This window comes from Rousettus aegyptiacus, unplaced genomic scaffold (assembly GCF_014176215.1).
Source record: "Rousettus aegyptiacus isolate mRouAeg1 unplaced genomic scaffold, mRouAeg1.p scaffold_m13_p_1, whole genome shotgun sequence".
Lineage (NCBI taxonomy): Eukaryota > Metazoa > Chordata > Mammalia > Chiroptera > Pteropodidae > Rousettus > Rousettus aegyptiacus.
This window is the reverse complement of record NW_023416284.1, coordinates 22256763-22279156: the sequence shown is the minus strand read 5'-3', so window position 1 is coordinate 22279156 and position 22394 is coordinate 22256763. Positions and strand designations below refer to the sequence as shown.

Below are 22394 nucleotides of genomic sequence, written 5' to 3'. Positions count from 1 at the left end.
GAGCTAAAACCATAAAACTCTTAAAACACAGGGGTAAAACTTCGTGAACTTGAATTTGGCAATGGACTCTTACATATAACACCAAAAGCACAAGCAACAACAGAAAAAATAAACTGACCTTTGTCAAAATTAAAAATGTTTATGTATCAAAGTACATTATTAAGAGAGTGAAAAGAAAACCCAGAGGATGGGAAAAAATATTTGCCAGCTGCATATGTGATAAGAGCTTACTATCCAAAATATATAAAGAAATCCTATAACTCAACAACAAAAAGGACATTTCTTCAAAGAAGATATACAAATGACCAACAAGCACATGAAAAGATGCTCAATGTTATTAGTCATTAGGGAAATGCAAAGCAAAACCACAACGAAAGGCTGCCTCATACCCACCAGATGGCTCTTTAAAAAAAGACCAAAAACTGAAATGAACAAGTGTTAACAAAGGAAGTGGACATAATGCATACATTGCTGCTGGAAAACAGTTTGGTGGTTTTTCAACAAGCTAATCTTAGAGTTACCACATGACCCTGCAATTCTACTCCTAAGCATATACACAAAAGAACTTAAAATAGATGTTTAAACAATTTGTATATGAATGTTCATAGTAGCACTGTTCATAGTAGCTGAAAGGTGGAAACAACTCAAATGTCCATGAATAGATGAATGGATAAATAAAATGTGGTATATCCAACAATGGAATATTATTTGGCCATTAACAGGTAAAAAGTACTGATTTATACTAACACTGTTAAGTGAAAGAAGGCCACATACTGTGTAATTCTACTTATATGAAATATTTGGAATACTCAAATCTAGAGTTAGAAAGCAGATTTATGGTTTCCAGAGACTGAATGGAAGGGGTAATAGAAGGTATTAGAGGATAACTGCTTAAAGGGGAGAGGATTTCCATTCAGAGTGATAAAGTTCTAGAACTAGATAGTGATAATGGGTGCACAACATCATGAGTGTATTAAATGCCACTAAATTGTATACTTTAAAATGGTAAATCCTGTTATGTGTATTTTACCATAATATAAATATCATACTACAAATACAGTTTTCCACGTCACTTTTTAAAATGCATGCCTCTAAGCGTTTTCCATGTTAATATCTATAGAAGCGATGCATTCCTTTTTAACTATTGTATGGAATTCAATAGAGTAGATATAGTTGATTAAACCATCACTCTTTTAATGAACACCTAGAGGGGGTTCCCAATTTTTTTTGGCTGTTAAAAACAATGTTACAGTGAAAAATACTACTATGTGTCATACTATGCATTTCTTGGGAAGAGATAATAATCAACGGATTTGCTGGACTGAAGAATCTGTATGCATTTAAAATTTTAATACCCACTGTCAACTTGCTCTCTGAAAAGACCTCCAACAGTGCATATATATCTCCGCTAACACTTGATATTATCAAACTTTTCAATCCTTCAAATTTTTAATCCATTTGATAGGTGAAAACTTCCTTCTGATTACAGCCTAACTCCCAGCAACTTTTTTATTAGAGGCAGTCCAACATAGTGATCATAACCACAGACCATGAAGCTGAACTACCTGGGTTCATATTTTGACTCCATCATTTACTTCCTTTGAGATCTCACGCAAGTTATTTACCGCATTGTGCCTCAAGTTTCTCAGCAGAAAATGGTACTGGTAACAGTTTTACATTTCACAGGGCCACACTAACAATGGAGTTAATACATGAAATGGGCTTTTATTAATACATAGCCTGGTATTTTGTATATCAGCAATCTGTTGATTTTCTTCTGTTAACTTGCCAATTTGTTTCTTTTGCCAATTACTGCCTTTCCAGCTAATGTTAACAGTAGTGGTCCAGGTATTAATATAGTTGAATTTAGTTTCTTTACATCGTTATGTACTTTCAAAATTAACATAATTATTTTTACAATCAGAAAAAATAAAAAAGAAGCACATTCGAGGTACAAACATAAATAATCTTTCAAAATTCCTTACAGTCAAGAAAAAGTTTATTTCTTGTTAAAGGTTCATAATATTTACTTCCTATAAAAATCATCTGACATGTTAACTTATGGCCTCTTTTTAATAGTACTGTTATACAATCATTTATTAATATCAACAAATGACAGGATCAATATACTAGAAAAATATTCCCTATTTATGATTTGTCTCACAAATTAAGTCTATTTAATATACAGCAGAAGTGTATTTAAAGTATAAAGTATTTAAATGTTTTTGTTTGAAACCATGGGAATGACTACATATGTTCTAATTATATTCAAATTATTAGAATATTAATAACTGCCCCAAAACACATTATTTTTTGAAATATGCATTGATAAAATTAGAAAATATTCTTTAGATCCAAAATATTATAAACTCCAAGAGTATAAAGTGTCTAGAATCTTCACAATTTTTACCTATGCAAAATGCACGCACAGCACATGGTAGGTGCTTAATAAAACTTGTTAAAGAACCTATAAAAGTACTTTTATATCTTAACGTTAAAAATATCTTTTAAAGTCTAGTAATGGAATCAAAATATCATTAAATAACAAGGTGTCATTTCAATTCTGTGGGAAAATAAATGTTGCTTATATAACCAGTTACCTATCAGAATGTCATTCATCAGAAATACTTTCATCATACACAAAAATGAAATCCATTTTGTGAGGTAATAAAACATCAGTCTAAAAAAAAACCCAAATATTTTAGACAGTAATTTGTAAGAATTTACATTTAAATATACAAGGAGGAAAACTACTCTAAACAACATAGAAAACCCAGAACTCTAAAGAGAAATACCTGCGTATTGGTCTATGTAAAAAGGAAAACTTCTTGAATGGCAAAATACAAACAAAACCTGAAAGACAAAAATATACTAGAGATCCATGAAATATGGTGGAGCGAGAGATGTCCCCAGATCTCTCCCCTTGAAACAACAAGCTGAACTTCTAAGACTCAACAAAAAACACCCAGGCTGTACACTAGGATGTCTGAGCATGGGATCTATGCATAGAGCTACCACAGTTTAGAATCCTAGATATCGGGCACTAGACAGTGAGAAATAAAGAATCTGCCTCTTGCAGCCACCAGAGCTCCCTGTAAGAGGAGGAAGAGGGGAAAAGGTGCAGCAGGTTCTCTGAACAGCCCTGCATAGGAGTGCTGTGAGCTCCACACAGCCAGTGACAGGGCCCAGTCACCAGGGCAGAAAACTAGAGAAGCAGGACAGCAGAAACAACAGTTGATTTTTACCAGGTGTGGCTGCAAAACTGAGGCTGAGCTGCAGTTCCCCTCCCCCATATCCCCCGAAAACAAAACTGCAGAACCCCAGGGGAATCTGAGCAAATGTTACCGAAACTGTCACTAACACTGACAGGGACAGAGAATGAAGGTAGTGAGAGTGATTAAATACCTTCACAAAAATAAAAAGGCATTGTTAAGGCTGGGATCCAAGAGATCCAAGAGACTTAGACATCATCTACTAGTAACTAAAAGAAAAGTGCCTTTTGGCAACAGACTACAGAGAAACCTTTATGTAATAAATCTTTATGGAAAAACAGCAGAATACATTTCCATTAATGCCCAGGCAGAGAAATAGTCCATTAAACACCATGAACAACCAAGGTGACAAGGCATCTCAGAAAGAAAGAGAAAAACCTCCAGAAAATAAGCTCACGTGTAACTTAAAATGACAGAATTCAGGATGGTACTTCTGAACAAACTCAGTGAGTTCCGAAACAAGTCATATCAATGATTTCAAGAACTGAAAAAGCACATGGATGAGGACAGCAAGAAGACTAAAACCCTCGAAAAGAACAGAATAGATTTTCTGGAGATTTAAAAAAAAAAAAAAAAAGACACTGCAAAAGTTGAAAAATGAAATAGTAAGCTTGGGAAATGCGGTAGACCAAATGGAGGAAAGGATCAGTGATATCAAAGACAAAAATCTAGAAATAAATCAGAAGGAAGAAGAGAGAAACCGAAGAATGAAAAATAAAGAGAAATACAAGAAATAGCTGATATCATCAGGAGAGGAAACATAAGAATAATAGGCATTATCAAAGGCGAGGAAATGGAACAGGGAGTAGAAAGCATTTTCACACAAATAGTTGACAAGAATTTCCCAAATCTAAGGAATGAGCTGGAGCCTGGAATTCAAGAAGTCAACAGAAAACCCTATTATCTCAATTCAAAAAGGCCTTCACTGAGACACATAATAAAATTATCAAAAATCAATGACAAAGACACCATTCTCAGGGCAGCCAGAAAGACGACGACGGTAACTTAAAAAGGAAAACCCATTAGATTATCCTCGGACTCCTTAGCACAGACCTTACCAGCCAGAAAGGAGTAGAATCAAATATTTAAAATATTAAGTGAAAGGAATTACTAGCCTAGAATGATTTATCCAGCTAAGCTCTCTTTTAGATACGAAGGAGAAATAAAGACCTTTCCAGACATACAAAAATTGAGGGAATTCTCCACCATGAAGACTTCACTACAGGAAATACTGAAAAGGGGTCAGCTCACCTAAAACAAAATGACCAAAAAGAAAACACGAAAACATAATTAGGAGTAAGGTGACTATCAGGCAAATAGAAGCAGAGGAGTGCAACCCTTACTAAGAATAGGACATTATAAACTTAAAAATTAAGAGAATCACTATAGCAAGGTAGTAATGAACATTCAGCATACATAGGGACAAATTGAGATAACAATGACTGAAAAGGGGAGGAGTCGAAGACCCCAATTTGCAAAGGGGAATAGAGACAAGGCATGTGCAGAAGAAAATGGAGAAAATGGACAACTGAATATATATAACTATCCTTTTCATATTTGTAATAGTAACCACATACCAAAGATTCAGAACGTAAGTATTTAACATAAAACAAAGAAGAACCGAAAACCCACGAAAGCCAACCAAAATAAAGAAAATAGAAACATAAGGAAAAGGAAGCAAGGGAAACACCAAGCTACCAGAAAGCAAAAGATAAAATGGCTATAAGAAGACCTCATATCTCAATAATCACCCTAAATGTTAATGGACTGAACTCACCAATAAAAAGGCACGGAATTGCAGAATGGATCTAAAAACAAAACCCTACCATATGCTGCCTCCAGGAGACACATCTCAGCTCCAAAGACAAACATAGACTCAAAGTGAAAGGGTGGAACATGATATTTCAAGCAAATGGCATCCAGAGAAAAGCGGGAATAGTGGTACTAATATCAGACAAAACAGACTTCAAAATAAAAAAGGTAGAGAAAGATACTGAGGGACACTTCATAATGATAAAGGGAATCATGCACCAAGAAGACATAACACTTATTAATATCTATGCTCCCGATCAGGGAGCCCAGAAATATGTAAAGCTATTACTAATAGAACTAAAGGGAGAAAGAGACCAAAACATTGTCATAGTAGGGACCTAAATACCCTACTATGTCAGATATGGACAGATCATCCAAACAGAAGATCAATAAGGAAATAAAATCTTTAAATGACACATTAGACCAACTGGACATAACTGACGTTTACAGAACCTTCCAACCCAAAACAGGTGCTTATACATTCTTCTCTAGCACACATGGAACATTCTCAAGGACTGACTATATACTGAGACACAGAGATAGTTTCAACAAATATAAGTGAGTTGAAATCATACCAACCATATTCTCTGATCATAATGCTTTAAAACTAGAGATCAACTGCAAAAAGAAAACAGGAAGAAACACAAATACATGGAGATTAAACAACATCTACTGAATAATTGGGTCAGAGAAGAAACAAAAACAGAGATAAAGAGATACATAGAAATGAATGATAATGCTATTACAACATATCAAAACCTTTGAGACACAGCAAAGTGGTCATAAGAGGGATATTCATATCTTTACAGGTCTATCTCCAAAAGCAAGAATGAGCCCAAATAAACACCTAATGTTTCATCTTAACAAACTAGAAAAGGAAGAACAAATAAAGCCTAAAGTCAGCAGAAGGAAAGAAATAATCAAAATTAGAGCAGAAATAAATGCAACTGAAAACGAAAATAAAAAAATAGAATGAATAAATGAAATGAAGAGCTGGTTCTTTGAGAAGGTTACTAAAATTGACAAGCCACTGGCTAGACTCACTAAAGAAAAAACAAAGGACACAAATAAACAAAATCAGGGATGAAAGTGGGGAAATTATGACAAAATACAAAGGATTATACAAGAATACTAAGAAAAGTATATAATACCAAATTTAATAACCTAGAAGAAATGGACCAATTCTTAGAAAAATACAACCTTCCTGGACTGAGTCAAAAAGAACTGGAAAATCTAAACAGACCGATCAGCAGTATGGAAATTGAAACAAGTATGAAAAACCTACCAAAAAGTAAAAGTCGAGGACCAGATGGCTTCACCAGTGAATTCTACCAAACATTCAAAGAAGACTTAATACCTATTCTCCTCAAACTCTTCCAAAAAATGTAAGAGGAGGCAATAATTCCCAACTTATTTTTTGAGGCCAGTATTATCCTGATACCAAAACCTGGTAAAGATAACACAAAAAAAGAAAACTGCAGACCAATATCTCTCATAAACACAGATGCAAAAATCCTAAATAAGATACTAACAAACCCAATACAGTAACATACTAAAAGGATTATACACTACGATCAAGTGGGTTTCATCCCAGAGTCACAGGGATGGTTCGACATACGCAAATCCATTAATGTGATACACCACATAAACAAATTTTAAAAATAAGAATCATATGATCTTATCAATAGATGCAGAAAAAGCCTGTGACAAGATACAGCATCTATTTATGATCAAAGTACTTAACAAAATCGGTATAGAAGAAAATTGCCTTAACATAATAAAGACCATCTATGAAAAACCTCAACTAACATTATACTTAATGGTGAAAAACTAACAATCTTCCCTCTAAGATGAGGAACAAGGCGAGGCTGTCCACTATTGCCACTCTTATTCAATGTAACACTGGAGGTCCTAGTGAGTGCAATCAGGCAAGAGAAAGAAATAAAAGGGATCTAAATAAGAAATGAAGAAGTCAAACTGTCACTATTTGCAGATGACATGATTCTCTATATAGAAAATCCTAAAGACTCCACAAACACCCTACTAGAAACAGTAAGCAAATACAGTAAAGTTTCTGGATACAAAATCGCTATTCAAAAATCCATAGCGCTCTTATACTCGAACAACAAAGTGTCAGGAAAAGAAGTTGAAAAAATAAATTCTTTTGCAACTGCAACAAAAAGAATAAAACACCTAGGAATAAATTTAACAAAACATGTGAAGGACCTATATAATGAATAGAAGTCAAAGAAGATATAAAGATATTCTGTGTTCTTGGTTTGGAAGACTCAACATAGTTAAAATGACCATATCACCTAAAGCGTTATACAGATTTAACGCAATCCCCCCATCAAAATCCCATCAGTATTTTTTGAAGAAATAGAATGAAAAATCATAAGATTCGCATGGAAGCACAAAAGACTCCAAATTGCCAAAGTAATCCTGAGAAAAATGAACAAGGCTGGAGATATCACTCTGCCCGACTTCAAAATATACCACAAAGTGACAATAATCAAAACAACATAGTAATGGCAGAAAAACAGACACATGAACCAATGGAACAGAATCGAGAATCCGGAAGTAAACCCATATTTATATGGGCAAATAATTTTCAACAAAAACCAAAAACATACAGTGGAGAAAGGAAATCTTCTTGAATAAATGGCGCTGGGAAAACTGCAAAGCCACCTGCAAAAGAATGAAACTAGACTTTTGTCTATCACAACACACCAAAATCAACTTAAATGGATTAAGGACCTAAATATAAGACTTGAAATAATAAAATGCATAGAAGAAAAAATAGGAACTAAACTCAAGGACCTTGGACTTAAAGAGGATTTTATGGATTTGACCTCAGAAGCAAGGGAAATAAAAGCTAAAATAAATGAATGGGACTATATCAAACTAAAAAGCTTCTGCTCACTGAAAGAAACCGTCAACAAGGTAAGCAAATCAAAACCACAATCAGATACCATCTCATACCTGTTAGAATAGTTATAATCAACAGGACAAGTAATAACAAATGTTGTAGAGGATGTGGAGAAAAGGGAACCCTCATACACTGCTGGTGGGACTGCAAATTGGTATAGCCACTATGGAAAACAGTATGGAAGTGCCTTAAAAATCTAAGAATGTATCTCATATGATCCAGCAATCCCTCTACTGGGTATTTAACACAAAGACTTGAAAACTCATTTCCGTAAATATATTTGCACACTGATGCTCATAGCAGCATTATTCACAGTAGCCAGGACATAGAAGCAACCGAAGCATCCTATGATAGATGACTGGCTAAAGAAGCTGTGGTACATATACACAATGGAATATGACTCAGCCATAAGAAGAGATGAAATACTGCCATTTGCGACAAAGTGGATGGACCTCAAGATAATCATGCTAAGCGAAATAAGCCAGACAGAAAAAGTTGAAAATCACATGATATCACTTATATGTGGGATATAAGCCTAAAAGCAACAATTGAGCAAACAGAGATTCATGAACATGAATGGACTTGTGGTTAGCAGAGGGTAGAGGGTAGGGAAGGATGGGGGAGGAAGTCAGGGTAAAGGGGGTCAAATATGTGGTGACAAAAAGAAATCTAACCATAAGAGGCGAACACAGTGTGTAAATATATATATGCCTTACTGTTAAAGTGTACAGATGAAATTTATGAATTTTGCTAACTGATGTCACCATAAAAAATAAATAAATTAAAAACAAAAAAGGAAATCTATGATCTCACTTATATGTAGGATATAAACCTAAAATCAACAAACAAACAAGACAGAGACTCATGGACAGGGACAACAGTTCAGTGGTTACCAGAAATAGATAAGGGTGGGGGGGGGGAGGTCAAATATATGGTGAAAGAAGGAAATTTACTGTATGGTAAACATACAATGCAATATGCCTATGACGTATTATTGAATTGTACGTTTGAGACATATATAACTTTGTTAACCAATGTCATCACAATAAATTTAATATAAAATAATAAACCTATTTTTCGATATTAAAAATATATATACTAGAAAAATTTATTTCAAATGCTTATATTAAATATCTCCAATATAAAAAAGTTTCTATAGATAAAAAGGTAAAATCCAAATGATCAACATAAAAAGATACTCTACTTCACAAAAGATGGAAAAATATAAATTGAAGCCACAAGATGCCATTTTTAAAAACTCAGAATAATAAATATTAAAAAGGAGTGGTGAAGACGACTCACACAAAACGAGTGTTCACACACTGTTAGCTAGTAAAATTTTAAATTATTATAACCATTTGTGTGGACAGAGCTAACTCTGCCTTAAAGCTAATCTGCCATCTTGACATCTGGGTGAACCTGGACCCTTAACCCTTCTCTCCTGCCCCCATGTGAGTGCTGCAGTATGTACAGAGAGCTCTGGGCATATCACAGAATTTCCATCTGTTCTGTCTCTTGGGCAAGTTGCCCTCAATGTTATTGCTCAACTTGCTCTAGCACCAGAGCCTCCTGGCACCTGATTCCTTTGATCCTCCATGAATTCTCACTGCTTATAAGATATAAGCACATGGTCAGGGGGGTAGAAGATGCAGAGATCCATTTTGTTTTGCTGCCACCTGAGATTGCATTTCTGTATGTAAGTTAGGGAATAAAACTTTAAAAATAAATGCTTCAATAAAATAACACCACCCCATAAATGGAAGAAAATTTGGCAAATAAAGAAAAAGTCAACACACAGAGTTCTATCACCCTAGATAATAACCATCATAAACATTTTTGGTACATTTCATTTTGTTACATTTATGTGACTTTTAAATCACTATATGTTAACATATAGTGATATACATAGAATTTGTACTCTTTTTCATTTAATGCTTTAATATTAATATTTTTACATGTTACTAGAAAGCCACTTTATAAACAATATTCATTGACTACAAACATACAACTTTATAAATATATTATAATCCGTTTAGCTATCACACTTTAGTGGACATTGGGGTTATTTCCAACTTTGTCCAATGATGTCTGGACTTCGGAATATTAGCTTTGACAGACTCCCATAAAGGAATTACTGGCAATGAATGAACATTCAAAAATATTCCTGAAACATATGCTCAAAATGCTTTTTAGAAAGTATATACTAGTTACCACCAGCTATGAGGTAAATTCCTGACTCAAAGAATTCACATCAAGTAAATTTGTTTTTTTGCTAATGGGATAGACAAAAAATGGTACAGTTATAATTTCAATTTGCATCTTAAAAGTTTAAATGAAACTACATGATTTATATAAATACATGACATATATACATACACAGTCACCTGTGTCACTTCTTTTATAAATTGCTATTTGTCTCTTTTAAGTTCATTTAACAATAAAGTACGCCATCCTCAATTTCTATTATTCTAATAACAGTCTTGATTTAGCTTACAAAAGGCTATATGATTAAGATTTTTAAATCAGGGTCAGTGGCTCCTTTATGTATTAAAAGAATACAGGAACGATACCAAACAACCAATATACACTTTAATTTTTCAACTTAATTCACAAGTTCTATTAGAATTATTAAAAATGCAATTAATTTTATAACAATTATCAAATTGATACCTGCTGAATTCCAAGGCACAAGTATAAGATACTATCTGGATCATATTTTTCACCATTTGGTCTCCGCACCTCTTGGATAAACTGGCATAAGCCCAAACTCAACTCAGCAAAAGTGCAAGACAGAATATCTTCCTTCAGCTTGATAGCGCGAACTGTGTGAAAGGTAGAAAACATCTGAAATTAACTTATATGGAACAGAGTAGCATTACTTGATTCACTGAATAAACACTACTACTGTGCTTCAGGCAGTGTGGTGTACAGTGGTGAATACATGGATTCAAGACAAATTCTGATCTCAAGCCTTTTTTAAAGAAATAAAAACAACGAAGTGCATGTGGTGTTAACAGGTGCTATGATAAAGATTTTATTTAAACAAGACTATGAAAGCAAATGAGGGACATCTAATCGAATAGAGATGGGTCAGGTTAGATTCTGGAGGAGGTGACACTAATCCTAAACATTGAAACGTGAGGAAGAGTTAAAGAGGTTAATAAAGAATTTGAGCTACTTAGATAGCATTAAAAAAGCAAACAAAATCCCTATATTTGCATAATAAACTCAAGATCAGAAGATACAACCTTACCTTTATAACAAGCTCTTTCAAATTGGGAGTAGTATATCAATTCTCTTTTTAACCATAGGACTTCAATTTTTAAATAATTTTAAATATTCTACTTACAAATTTAAAATAGACAATGATATTACAAATAATCAAAAAAAGAAAAGTGAGTTTTACCTCTACAGCCTGGCTCTGAGGATTCTTGAGAGAGTGCATGGTCTTGAGCACTTCCTAAGTGGTCAGAACTTGGGCTAGATGAAGCATGTTCGACTCCTGACAAGAAGAAAAAGATAAATGAGAAGTTTAAATAAAGAAATGGGGGGGAAATGAAGTAGCCAAAAACAAAGTTTTATGGGATTTTTGATCTAGTATTTACCCTTTTTGAGTAGATTCATGACTTTATTTCCCTGTATTCCCCTTATCCCCTAAATCAAAACACAAATTCATGCTGTGTATTTACCGCCACACTTCAGATCCCCCTGTTCTTCCTTGGCATTTTTCCACTGAACCCAGTTCTTCCAGGCATTTACCCCATACATGTATTTCAGTGTCATCCCAGACACTGAGCACCCTTGAAAGGCTCCTTGAATAAGACTCCTGGGTTCCACAGGTACTATAGACTTCTTCCGTCCCTGTAAGAATTCCAAAAATACAGAATATAAAATTTAGTTTTGGATCTTTAATAACCAATGTTCTCAAAGTTAGAAAGGGCATAAATTTATAGAATATGGAATTTAGTATTAGATCTAAAAGATTCAGAGTTCTTCGAACTGAAAAGACCTTTAGAGGTCATCTAATCCAATCCACAAGAAAAGAAAAAAAAGGTACAATATAAAAGATCATATGTAATAATTACTAGCATTTGAGTATTTACTATGTTCCAAATACTGGACCCACCCAATGAGATACAAATCACAGTTATTACCACTCAGGTCTGTGGAACACATAAATAGAACATATTCTGGGCTATACAACAAGCTTCAGTAAATTGTCTAACTGCAATGAATTAAACCAGAAAACAATAATGAAACAATGTTTAAAAAATACTAAAACCTGAAAATTTAACAAGACATATATATACACCATGGGTCAAAGAAGAAACAATAGATTAGAAAATATTTTGAACTTAAGTGAAAATGAAAACAAAACATCAAAATTTTTATGACAGAGCTAAAGCAGTGTTTATAGGGGCACTTAAAGTATTAAAATTATTTATGAAAAATGAAAAAAGTCTAAAATCAATAATCTGCTATCTTAGAAAATCAGAAAAGGGCCACATTAAAACCCAAAGTAAGGAAATGAAGGACATAATAAAAATAAAAGCAAATATCAATGGAAAAGAAAAAAAGAAAAATCAATAAAACTAAAATTGTGTTCTTTTAGAAGAAAATTAGTATCTAGCTAGAATTATCAGGAAAATAAGAGAGAAGACACAAAGTACCAATATCTAACCCCCTAGACATTAAAGGATAACAAAAGAATATTGTGAACATAGTTATGACGATAAATTTGACAACTTAGATGAAATAAATCTGTTGAAGGACACAAACTAACAAAGCTTACTCTATGAGAAACAGATAATCTAAATAGCGACAGAAACTGAATTAACAGTTTAAAACCTTCCTACCAAAAAACAAACAAACAAACAAAAATCCAGATGCAGGCTTCACTGATGAATTCTGCCAGTTGAATAATCTTATATATTATATTTCAGAAAACAGAAGGAAACATAAATTCACTTGATGATAATACTGTTACCCTAACAGCAAAGCCAAAGTCATCACAAGAAAACGAGTTCAATATCCCACTCAGAGATACTTAAAACCTTAACAAAATATTAACAAACTGAATTTTATAATATATAAAAGAATATATAAAAGCAATATATAAAAGAATAAATATATCATAAGAAGCTAATCTTGTATCCAATGAATACAAGGTTAGTTTATTATTTGAAAATGAATGCACTTTACTGTTTTATTAGACTCAGATTAAAAAAACATAGATAATCACCTCGATAAATGCAAGAAATCGACCTGACAAAGTTCAACACACAACCATGATTAAAAACACCTGGCAAATTAGCATTAGAAGAGAGCTTCCTCAACCTGCTAAAGGCCATCCATCTTTGAAAAACCTACAGGTAACATCAAATTTAATGTTGCAAGACTGAACACATGCCCTAAGACTGGAAACAGGTATGATGGTCTGCTCTCGCCACTAATATTCAATATTGTACTGAAGATCCAAAGTAGCACAATAAATTAAGAATAAGAAAGGAAATGTATTAAATTTGGAAAGAAAAAAAGTAAAACTGTCTTTATTCCTAGATAATATGATTGTCTAAGTAGAAAATTGTAAAAATTTTAGTTGTGCAAAATCATGGTACATAAATTAATATAAAATAACCATCTCTATTTCCATATGGCAAAGAGGAACACCAAAAAATTAATTTTAAAAATAGCACTATTCATAATAGAATCAAAAAATTTTAAATACTTATTAAATAAATTTAACAAAGTACAAGATTTGTACAATGAAATAAAAAACACTGTTAAAAAAATTAAAAGATAACCTAAATAAAGAAGAAAGATACCATCTTCATGGATTGGATGGCTCAAAACTGCTAAGTGTCAATTCTCTGCCAATTGATTAGCTTCAGAATACCTCCAAAGAAAATTTCAGCAGACTTTTTTTAATGGGAATTAAAAGTTGATTCTAAAATTTATATGGAAAAGCAAATGACAATTTTGATAAAAAAAAAAAAAACAAAGTTGGAGGACTTAACACTCCTGATTTCAAGACTCACTGTAAAGTTATAATAACCAAGACAGTTGGAACTGGTATAAAAATAGACATATAAATCAATGGAACAGAATAGCTTTAGAAATAGACTGACATACTTAAATTGACTTTTAGCAAAAGTGTATATGTAATTTAAAGGCAAAAGAATACTCTATTCCAAGAGCAGTACTGTAATGACTGAATACAAAAAAAAATTAACTTCAATGCTTGCCTCAACTCATATATAAAAATTATCTCAATAAGTCATAAACATAAAAGCTAAAACTATAAAATAAGAAAAGGGAATATCTTACTTATCATAGGTTAAACAAAGATTCTTCTTAGATGAGATATTAAAAAGCACAACAGTAAAAAAATAAAAATTGATAAAGTGGGCTTCCTCAAAACTAAAAAGTTCTGTTCTTTGCCATTAAGAAAATAAAAAAGGAAATCACAGAACAGGTGCAAAAGTCATATCTGATAAAATAATTATACTGTGATAAAAAAAAAAAAAACCAACAACACTTAACTCAATAAGATAGCCAACCCAATTTAAATGTGCAATAGTTTTGAACAGATACTTTACTAAAGATAACTGAATGGCAAATATGCATATGCAAAGATGCCCAACATCATAAGTCACTAGGAAAATGCAAATTAAAACCACAATGAGATACCACTATATACTCACTAGAATGGCTAAAATTAAAAACTGACAATACCAAGTGTGAAGAAGTGTGGAGCAGAGGGAACAAACACATCAATTGTTAAACAAATTATGGTTTGTCCATACAATGAAATACTACTCAGAAATAAGGGATGAACTACTACTGATACACGAAACACATGGATGAATCTCAAAAGCATTATGCTAAAGTGAAAGAAGCCAGAACACAGAAGACTACAAATTATGATTCCATTTCTATGAAATTTTAGAAAAGGCAAAAGCAGTACCATTTTGCATCAGTCTGCAAAGCAGACTGGTGGTTATCAGGAGCTGGAGATGAAGACTGACTGCAAAAGGTCATAAGGGAACCTTTTGGGAAGTGGAAATGTTATGATTGCAGTGGTAGTGTACATACTAAATACAAAGCCCATCAACTTGTACCCTTAAAAATTTATGAAATTTTAAATTTAATTATAACTCTATAGAGCTAATTAAAAAGTCTATTATTCTTTTAATTTTGGTATGGGAAAGTTCTGTCAACATAAAAAGCAGTCCATGTGGACTTCACTATTATATTACATAAAACAGTGAACTTTATTATTATTATGTAAAAAACTAAATTTAGACTTTAAAAAAAGTCTATAACAAGTATTATAAAAAGCTTTTTGAAGCAAACAAAACAAAACAACCCTCGATTATAGAAACAAAATACAAAGTCCCTGCTGAAAGAAATGTAAAATACAAGATATGGTCTTGACTTTAAGAAACAAAAACGAAAGCACAAAAACACAAGATTGTAAAATATACGTATGAGATTTTGTGACCTTGGCTGTTACAGAGTTTTCTAAACTACAGGAACTAATAAACACTTATAGAATGAAGGGAAAAAAACAATAGAAAAATTAAGCTACTGCTTACTCTTCGTCTGGGCTGGGGGAAGCCATCTCTGTGTCGTCGTCTTGTTCGGGAACGTGCCTGGATTCCCTGTCCTTTGTTCAGTGGGTCAAAAGATTCTGTAACAATCAGCAGAAGGCATAATATGAGGTAAACAACTCAGACTTAAACAAAGACTAAGACTGAAAAAGAGTATCATCAGATAATACTATATTTATTACTTTGTGATAAAATAAGAATTTTACTTACTCAAAAGATATAGCATTTAAAACGTCATTAGAAATCAAGAAAACCTCCTTTTATGCTTACTGTGGGAAAGCTTAAAAAAAAAAACACCAAATTAACTACTTATAAGAACTATAAAGTACAAATTAGCACCTTCAAAGCAGGGACCATTTGTGCCCTAGATTATCATCACACATTTTAACTGCTCCATAATGTCAATTAAGAGTTGTTCCAATCTTCTAAAATAAAGGACTTTCAGTGGACAGTTTATACTGCACAAACCTGATGGAAAATCTGCTTCCAGATCCTGTTCAGTTTCCCCTTTTGAGAACTGCTTCAATTCTGAATCAGTCTCTTGCACAGCAGTTGACTTTAAAGCATAATGATTCAACTCTTCCTCCCAGCTATGTGGAGTAGATACTGCTTCTGATTCAAGATCACCACTGTATGTACTTCCTTGGTCTGAAATATACAGAAAACACACCCACAAAATAAGACAGATTCCTGACATGGCCAGGAACCTTCTTAAACCTCTGAATATTAAAAACTGAGATGTGGCTGCTGGACAATTATGTAGGTACATTCAAAAATGAAGTAACTTGTTTACCAGCCTCAGAGAACTGGATTCATATTCTGGGTATGTACTTTAAAGCATTATCTCAATCTTTAAAACCAATATCTGAGGTAGCTTTTATTATTTCTCATTACAAATTAGCACACAATCATAGACATCTGGTGCTCTCTACAATTAGTTCAAATTACAAATAATTAATCCAAGGATGCTAATACTTTCTGGGTTTGGATTACTAACAGAGGTTAGTAAGTATTTCTAAAACCCGACATATATTTACAATTACAAACCTTTTTCAAATATCTTGGTGTCTAAAAAGAGTTCTTGTTCAGAAGTTTGGGATCCTAAAGAAAAAGAAAAGCACATAATAAAAAAATTTATATGCATATACAGAGCAAATTATATCTCAAATGAAATGACTGTTATTATACACATGAATCACACTAGGGAGTTCTAAGTAAAGAGCCTTCATATGCAGAAAGAATGACTCATTAATATATATTTTTAAAATTATTATTTTCTCCACCACCACTACCATTCCTGACCTACGGATGTTGCTGTTTCTCCTTAAGAACTGGATCTCTGAAGGTGGGGTGTCTCCTCCCACATGCTCGCAGCTCACCTGGGACCTGGCACACCTGGGGTATGGTCTGTGGCTCCACCTGGGGTGCAAACCCAGCACCTTCTGCATGTAAAGCAGACGTGCTAACCATTACACTATGGAGCCATACCCCATGATTCATTAATAAAATTAGACATTATAGATTACAATTTATAACAGTGGTTACACTTCCAAGTAGCAATATGAAAGAAGTCATGGCAAGAGGGACCTGTGTTTTGGATTTTGTACTTGTGTGCTATCTCAAATTTTTTTGCCCATGATACAAACACACACACACACATAATTTATCCACAGACTGACAAATCTGATATAAATTGCTTTCTACCCCTAAAATATAATATACTTTAGAACTGCTTTAGAAAGCCAAGGCTTAGAATATAAGTTACATGAACAACCATCACATAGAACTAAACAGAACACAATACTATTAATTGTAAACTACTCTGATACTTAAGAATTCAAATGATCAAAAACCAGTTTCTTGGAGGGAGGTAGACGGGGCAAAGGGGGTCAAATATGTGGTGACAGAAATCTACCTATGAGAGGTGAATGCACAGGGTAAATATATATATGCCTTACTGTTAAAGTGTACAGATGAAACTTACTGGATTTCGTTAACCAATGTCACCATGAAAAAAATAATTAAAAAAAAGTTTCTTAAAAAACCCAAAAAAGTGCTTCTTTTCCCTGAAATCAAAGATAAATTAGCCAGATTCCCTTCAATTGGAATTAATTTCTCTCTCCTTTATATTTTTAAACTATTTGATTTTACTTACACTATAGTGATTATAACTATCTGTCCAAGTCTTTCAAGTTTTTCTGTCTGACACAATTATAGGTTAAGGCAAAGTCACAATATTTATACAGAGGAAACACTTGATAAATGTTAACTATTAATATGAATGGAGAAGCCAAGGTAAAAATAAGGCTTGTCATCAGGAATTGAACTTCCAAACTAAATATAATATCAAAAAGTTAGAAAATCAAGCATAGGGACAATGTTCTAAGATATTAAAATCCAAATATAAATGGGTCAGAATGAGTAGATTATATACTAAAGAGCAAATGAGAGCAGAAACACTGGGATAATAACAAGTAAGCTTTTCGCCCATCACTCAGAATATGTACGATTTAAAAACTTACTGGCAACACAACAGAAAAGTTGACAGTGCTTTTTTCTAATGCTACAGTGTTCCAAAGGTCATCTCGCATTTATTATGCGAAATTAAAACCCTGTGTTTAGTTTTGTAAAAACTATCACTGAAAAAAAAGAAAAAGTTGTCAAGAAAGAATAATTTCTTCACTTGTCAGTGATGCACAGAAAGGTCTTTGTGAAAATTCACCAATGTATTTCAACTATCTTAAACACCATTTCTCTCTCTCTCTCATTATATCTCTTCTTAAATCCAAAAGTCAAGGAGCTGCTAATTAAGGCTAGAAACTTTTCTGAAATATGTATCACTGAGTTCTGGTTAATATTATACATCATTTGCTTTGGAGTCAGACAAACCTGGGTTCAACTTCTGGTTCCATCATTTCCTGATTACATAATGTGGGCAAGTATAATATCCTATTTTACAAATGAGAAATCTGAAGTAACAGTACTCCTTAATAGGGTTGTTGTGATGATTAAAGAAGGCAATGCACATAATGCACTTAGGACAATGCCTAGTATATGGTAAGCATATAACTGTTAACTATAGTTGTTACCATGATTCTATACTCAAATGGTTTTCCATCCTAAGGTTCTATTTATCTTCTACCAACATGCTGGTTCTTACGCAACAGGAATTCTTATCTGGGGACCATGGCTTTGAGTACAAGGATAAAACTAAAGAATAATCATGAAACATGGATTTACAGGTTTTTCTGGAATCATTAACAACTAAAAGCTGTACTAAATACTGGTATTTAATTTCCTTATAAAAAGGATATAGCTTTGGGATTTATCAACAAGTTTGGCAAACTCATAGACTTGGTACTTAAACATAATAAAGCTTTTAGAAACACCTTGACTGCCCAGATACTTAAAATTACTTGAGTTACCTGAAAATCTGTAGTTGTGTTTTTTCTTTCTTTACTTTAAAATTATACCAACCTCCCTGGGATAGAGTCTTCTCCTTCTCTTCATCTTCTGCAATCATTTCTGCCATCTCAAGGAGATCAGCTTCAAATGGATGTGCGGGAAGCTTTTCCTTAATGTCTTCAATACTCTCGGTGACTTTATCTTCATTATCCAGTGACGATGGAATAAACATAGGGACAGGCATCTGAAAGACCAACAACAGACTGAAGAGTTTCTTGGGCAACAGTTCGTCATCAAAAATATTATTTGTGACATGACTAAAATAATAAATTCAAGATTATTACTATTGCTGATAACTAAAATGGTCTTGTTAGTTTGTTTTTATGAGACTACAGCCATTTAAATAAAAATCAGTAAGAGCTTTTCTGGAAACTCAACAAAATATGCCTCTGAATCCTCCAAAAGAATAATTACCTAACACACTTTTGTTTTGTTTTTAATTATATTTCTTGCTTAACATTTTCATACAACTGTTTCCCTTAAGAGTTCAGTATTTAGGAAAAATATATTTCCTAAAGAAAATATTTTTTCTTTAATAGAAAGTTAGAATCATGTAAATCACAGCATTGATCTTTTCACTGTTGCTAGAATGTGGTGTTCTAACACACACATACAGAGTTTCTAACCTTTTCTATTGAGTGGTCTTATTGTTGTAAGAAACCCTTTAGAAAAGAAAAGCTACATGGTAGCCTTCTCTCAGAAGGAAGGGTATAAACACAAGCACTCCTTTATATACTCCATAGTAAGTAATATTGTATGATAATAGTCAACCTGAGTCGGATGTATTTTACCAACAAGTGAAGTTTTTTAACGAAGCTGTTAAATAATAATAAAAAAAAATGTGTACTAAATTAATCTTAATCCCTCAACGATTACTCACTGGAACTGGAATTCCAAATGGGATTGGAGCATACTGAGTATAAAGATGAAGAGGTATGGGCACAAACACTGGTACTGGAACTGGCACCACAAGGATCTGAGGAGGGCTTGGAATATCTTCTAATGAAAATGAGAATAACAAAAACAAAGAGGGTTAGAAACAAGATTTTAATTAAAAAAAATTTTAAGCATACAGAAATTTATAGTTCGAAAGAAATATAATCTATGATACTAAGAGTTCATAGAAAGAAGAAATAACTGAAGTAGCAAAGAAAAGTTTGAGTATAGCACTAACAAAAAGTGGACAACACAATGTTTATCAATGATACGAAGATAAAATTAAAGAAAGATATAATTTGGATGAATGAATGAATAGGAGGATTCAAACAATGATCTTAGGTAAGGGGTATGGAAAGCTATTAATATGAATAAGTAGGGTAGGTTAAAGAGTTTGAATAGATAGCAGGGACATTTTTGTGAGGTTATTATGTACATTAAATCATTTCTAGTATATTATAGGGAGCTATACAGATGTTAGCTCAGAGTTATGTGATAAAAATCGTATTAAAAAAGATTAATTTGGCTGCCATCTTAGCACAGAATAAAAAGTATATAAAGTGTAAAAGCAGGAAGTAATTACAAGATGTAGAGCTAACATGATGAAGGCTTGAACTAGGGTGGTTATGATACCTACGAAAAAGTGTAAACATATATATAGCTGATGTTCTAATGTATAAAAATGAAATGGAACTTGGAAAATAAATGAGAGTTGGGAAAAAGTGAGAAGGATGGAAGATTCATTCAATTATTTAACAAGTATCTACAGAGTCTTTTTTATCTATCAGAAAAATACGCTAGATAACTATAAAATCATTAATGTAGGAGAAAGGTAATAATAGTTATAAGATGTGAAAAACTAACAATTTGACTAGGGTAAAAGGCAGGAAATAATACAGGATCAATTTTATCATGATGAAGGAGATGTTAAAAAAAAAAAAAAAAGTTGCCTGATTAGAGATGTATGATAACCAAGCTACAGAATACTAAATTAAAGTCACTACTGATACAATAAAACAGAACTAAGTCATTTATAATTTATAGCCTTGCAATCCAATGTGGTCCATTACTGGGGACATCATCTGAGAGCATGTAAGAAACATAAAGCCTCAGGCACTACTGAATTAGAATCTACTTAATAAAATCTTCAAGTAATTCATAGCCATATTAATATTTGAGAAGCAATGGCTTATAGGACAACCTTCCAGATCTAGGATTCTACTCTGGTTTAAAAATTCTGAGTCTTTCTTTTGGCTGCATAAGGAGCTCCACAGCTCCATTCCCTAGTTAAACAAGCAAAGCTGGTGAAAACTGTTTAAAACAACCAATTGAATTATTTAGAAATTGTTCTTAGGGTATACAGCAAATGAAGAAAATCTACTAAAATACAGTAAGAACAGTGGGAGTCTATGACAGCTAACCCACCACTTGCTCCACGTCCCTAGCTTAGCCAGTTCAATTCACAGAAGCTGTACTCTGGGTAGGCGTAGTCAAAAAGAATGGGCTTCATAGTGAGCTCCTAGATCTCACCAGGAGGGGCAGGCCACCACCATTTCTCATTCCCTCCAACTCCAACTTTAGGAGGTTAATTTCCTGGTGATAACAGCCAGCTGACAGGCTGGGGACTCCCTTCCTCCACCCAGTTCCCACCCACAGAATAGAGGTCCTACTACAGGAACGGCAGGCCAAGAAGAGTGGGGTCCAAATCACCCTCACCCCAAATCACTTTTAGGGAAGCGATTCTGTGCCAGGAGAGGTAAACTGAGAACAGATGCAGGCATCCTGCCCAGCATTCAGAGAAGTGGCTCAGAGATTATGCCTGGGGGAGAGGTAGTTTCATAAGAAAAGAAACCCTGAAGCTCTCCTCAAAGGAACTTTTTTTGAAACCTAAGATGAAAACAATAGGCCCTCTTAATTAAGACCCGGTGTCTATAATTTCAAAGTCTATACTTAATTCCATAATATGACACTACCATTAAGAAGGAAATTCACAGTATGGTATTATCAATTAACTACCTTCTCTGCCGTCAATTGTTAAGTCTCAGATGGTGAAAATACCTAACTCACAGGAGGTGTGAGAACCAAACTGAAAAATGTATACAAGCAATCAAATAAATTACCTAGTTAACCGCAGGCACTCAATTAATAAAGACCGATCCCACATTCCTTTCTCCTAAAAAATATTAAGAAAGTGCAAGAAATATACCTGTCTGGCATTCTTTGTTTTGGGTATGTGGTTTGCATGAGGTGGCTTTAGTTTGTGTGATAGGTTTGCACAATAAAGCTTTATTTTTCAAAAGTCTTGGAGGCTGGGAAGGTGGCAGTTTCAGGACATCTGTTTGTGTACTTGCCTGGTTAAAAATAAAA

General features: G+C 33.4%; 1 protein-coding gene across 6 annotated transcripts in view; it reads right to left on the bottom strand.

Moving 5' to 3' along the window:
- ZMYM4 (zinc finger MYM-type containing 4) overlaps nucleotides 1-22394 on the bottom strand; it is a 143416-nt gene that overhangs the window by 20314 nt on the left and 100708 nt on the right. For all 6 annotated transcript variants that reach the window (XR_004954261.1, XR_004954262.1, XM_036231549.1 and 3 more), the window contains 9 exons: nucleotides 22234-22378; nucleotides 19972-20090; nucleotides 19104-19275; nucleotides 16674-16727; nucleotides 16095-16274; nucleotides 15612-15706; nucleotides 11703-11874; nucleotides 11420-11515; nucleotides 10684-10835 (listed from right to left, as the gene is read on the bottom strand). Coding sequence is in view for 4 of the 6 variants with exons in the window: in XM_036231549.1 (XP_036087442.1) it covers nucleotides 10684-10835; nucleotides 11420-11515; nucleotides 11703-11874; nucleotides 15612-15706; nucleotides 16095-16274; nucleotides 16674-16727; nucleotides 19104-19275; nucleotides 19972-20090; nucleotides 22234-22378 (1185 nt within the window). In the remaining 2 variants the exon portion in view is untranslated. The remainder of the gene's footprint in view (nucleotides 1-10683; nucleotides 10836-11419; nucleotides 11516-11702; nucleotides 11875-15611; nucleotides 15707-16094; nucleotides 16275-16673; nucleotides 16728-19103; nucleotides 19276-19971; nucleotides 20091-22233; nucleotides 22379-22394) is intronic.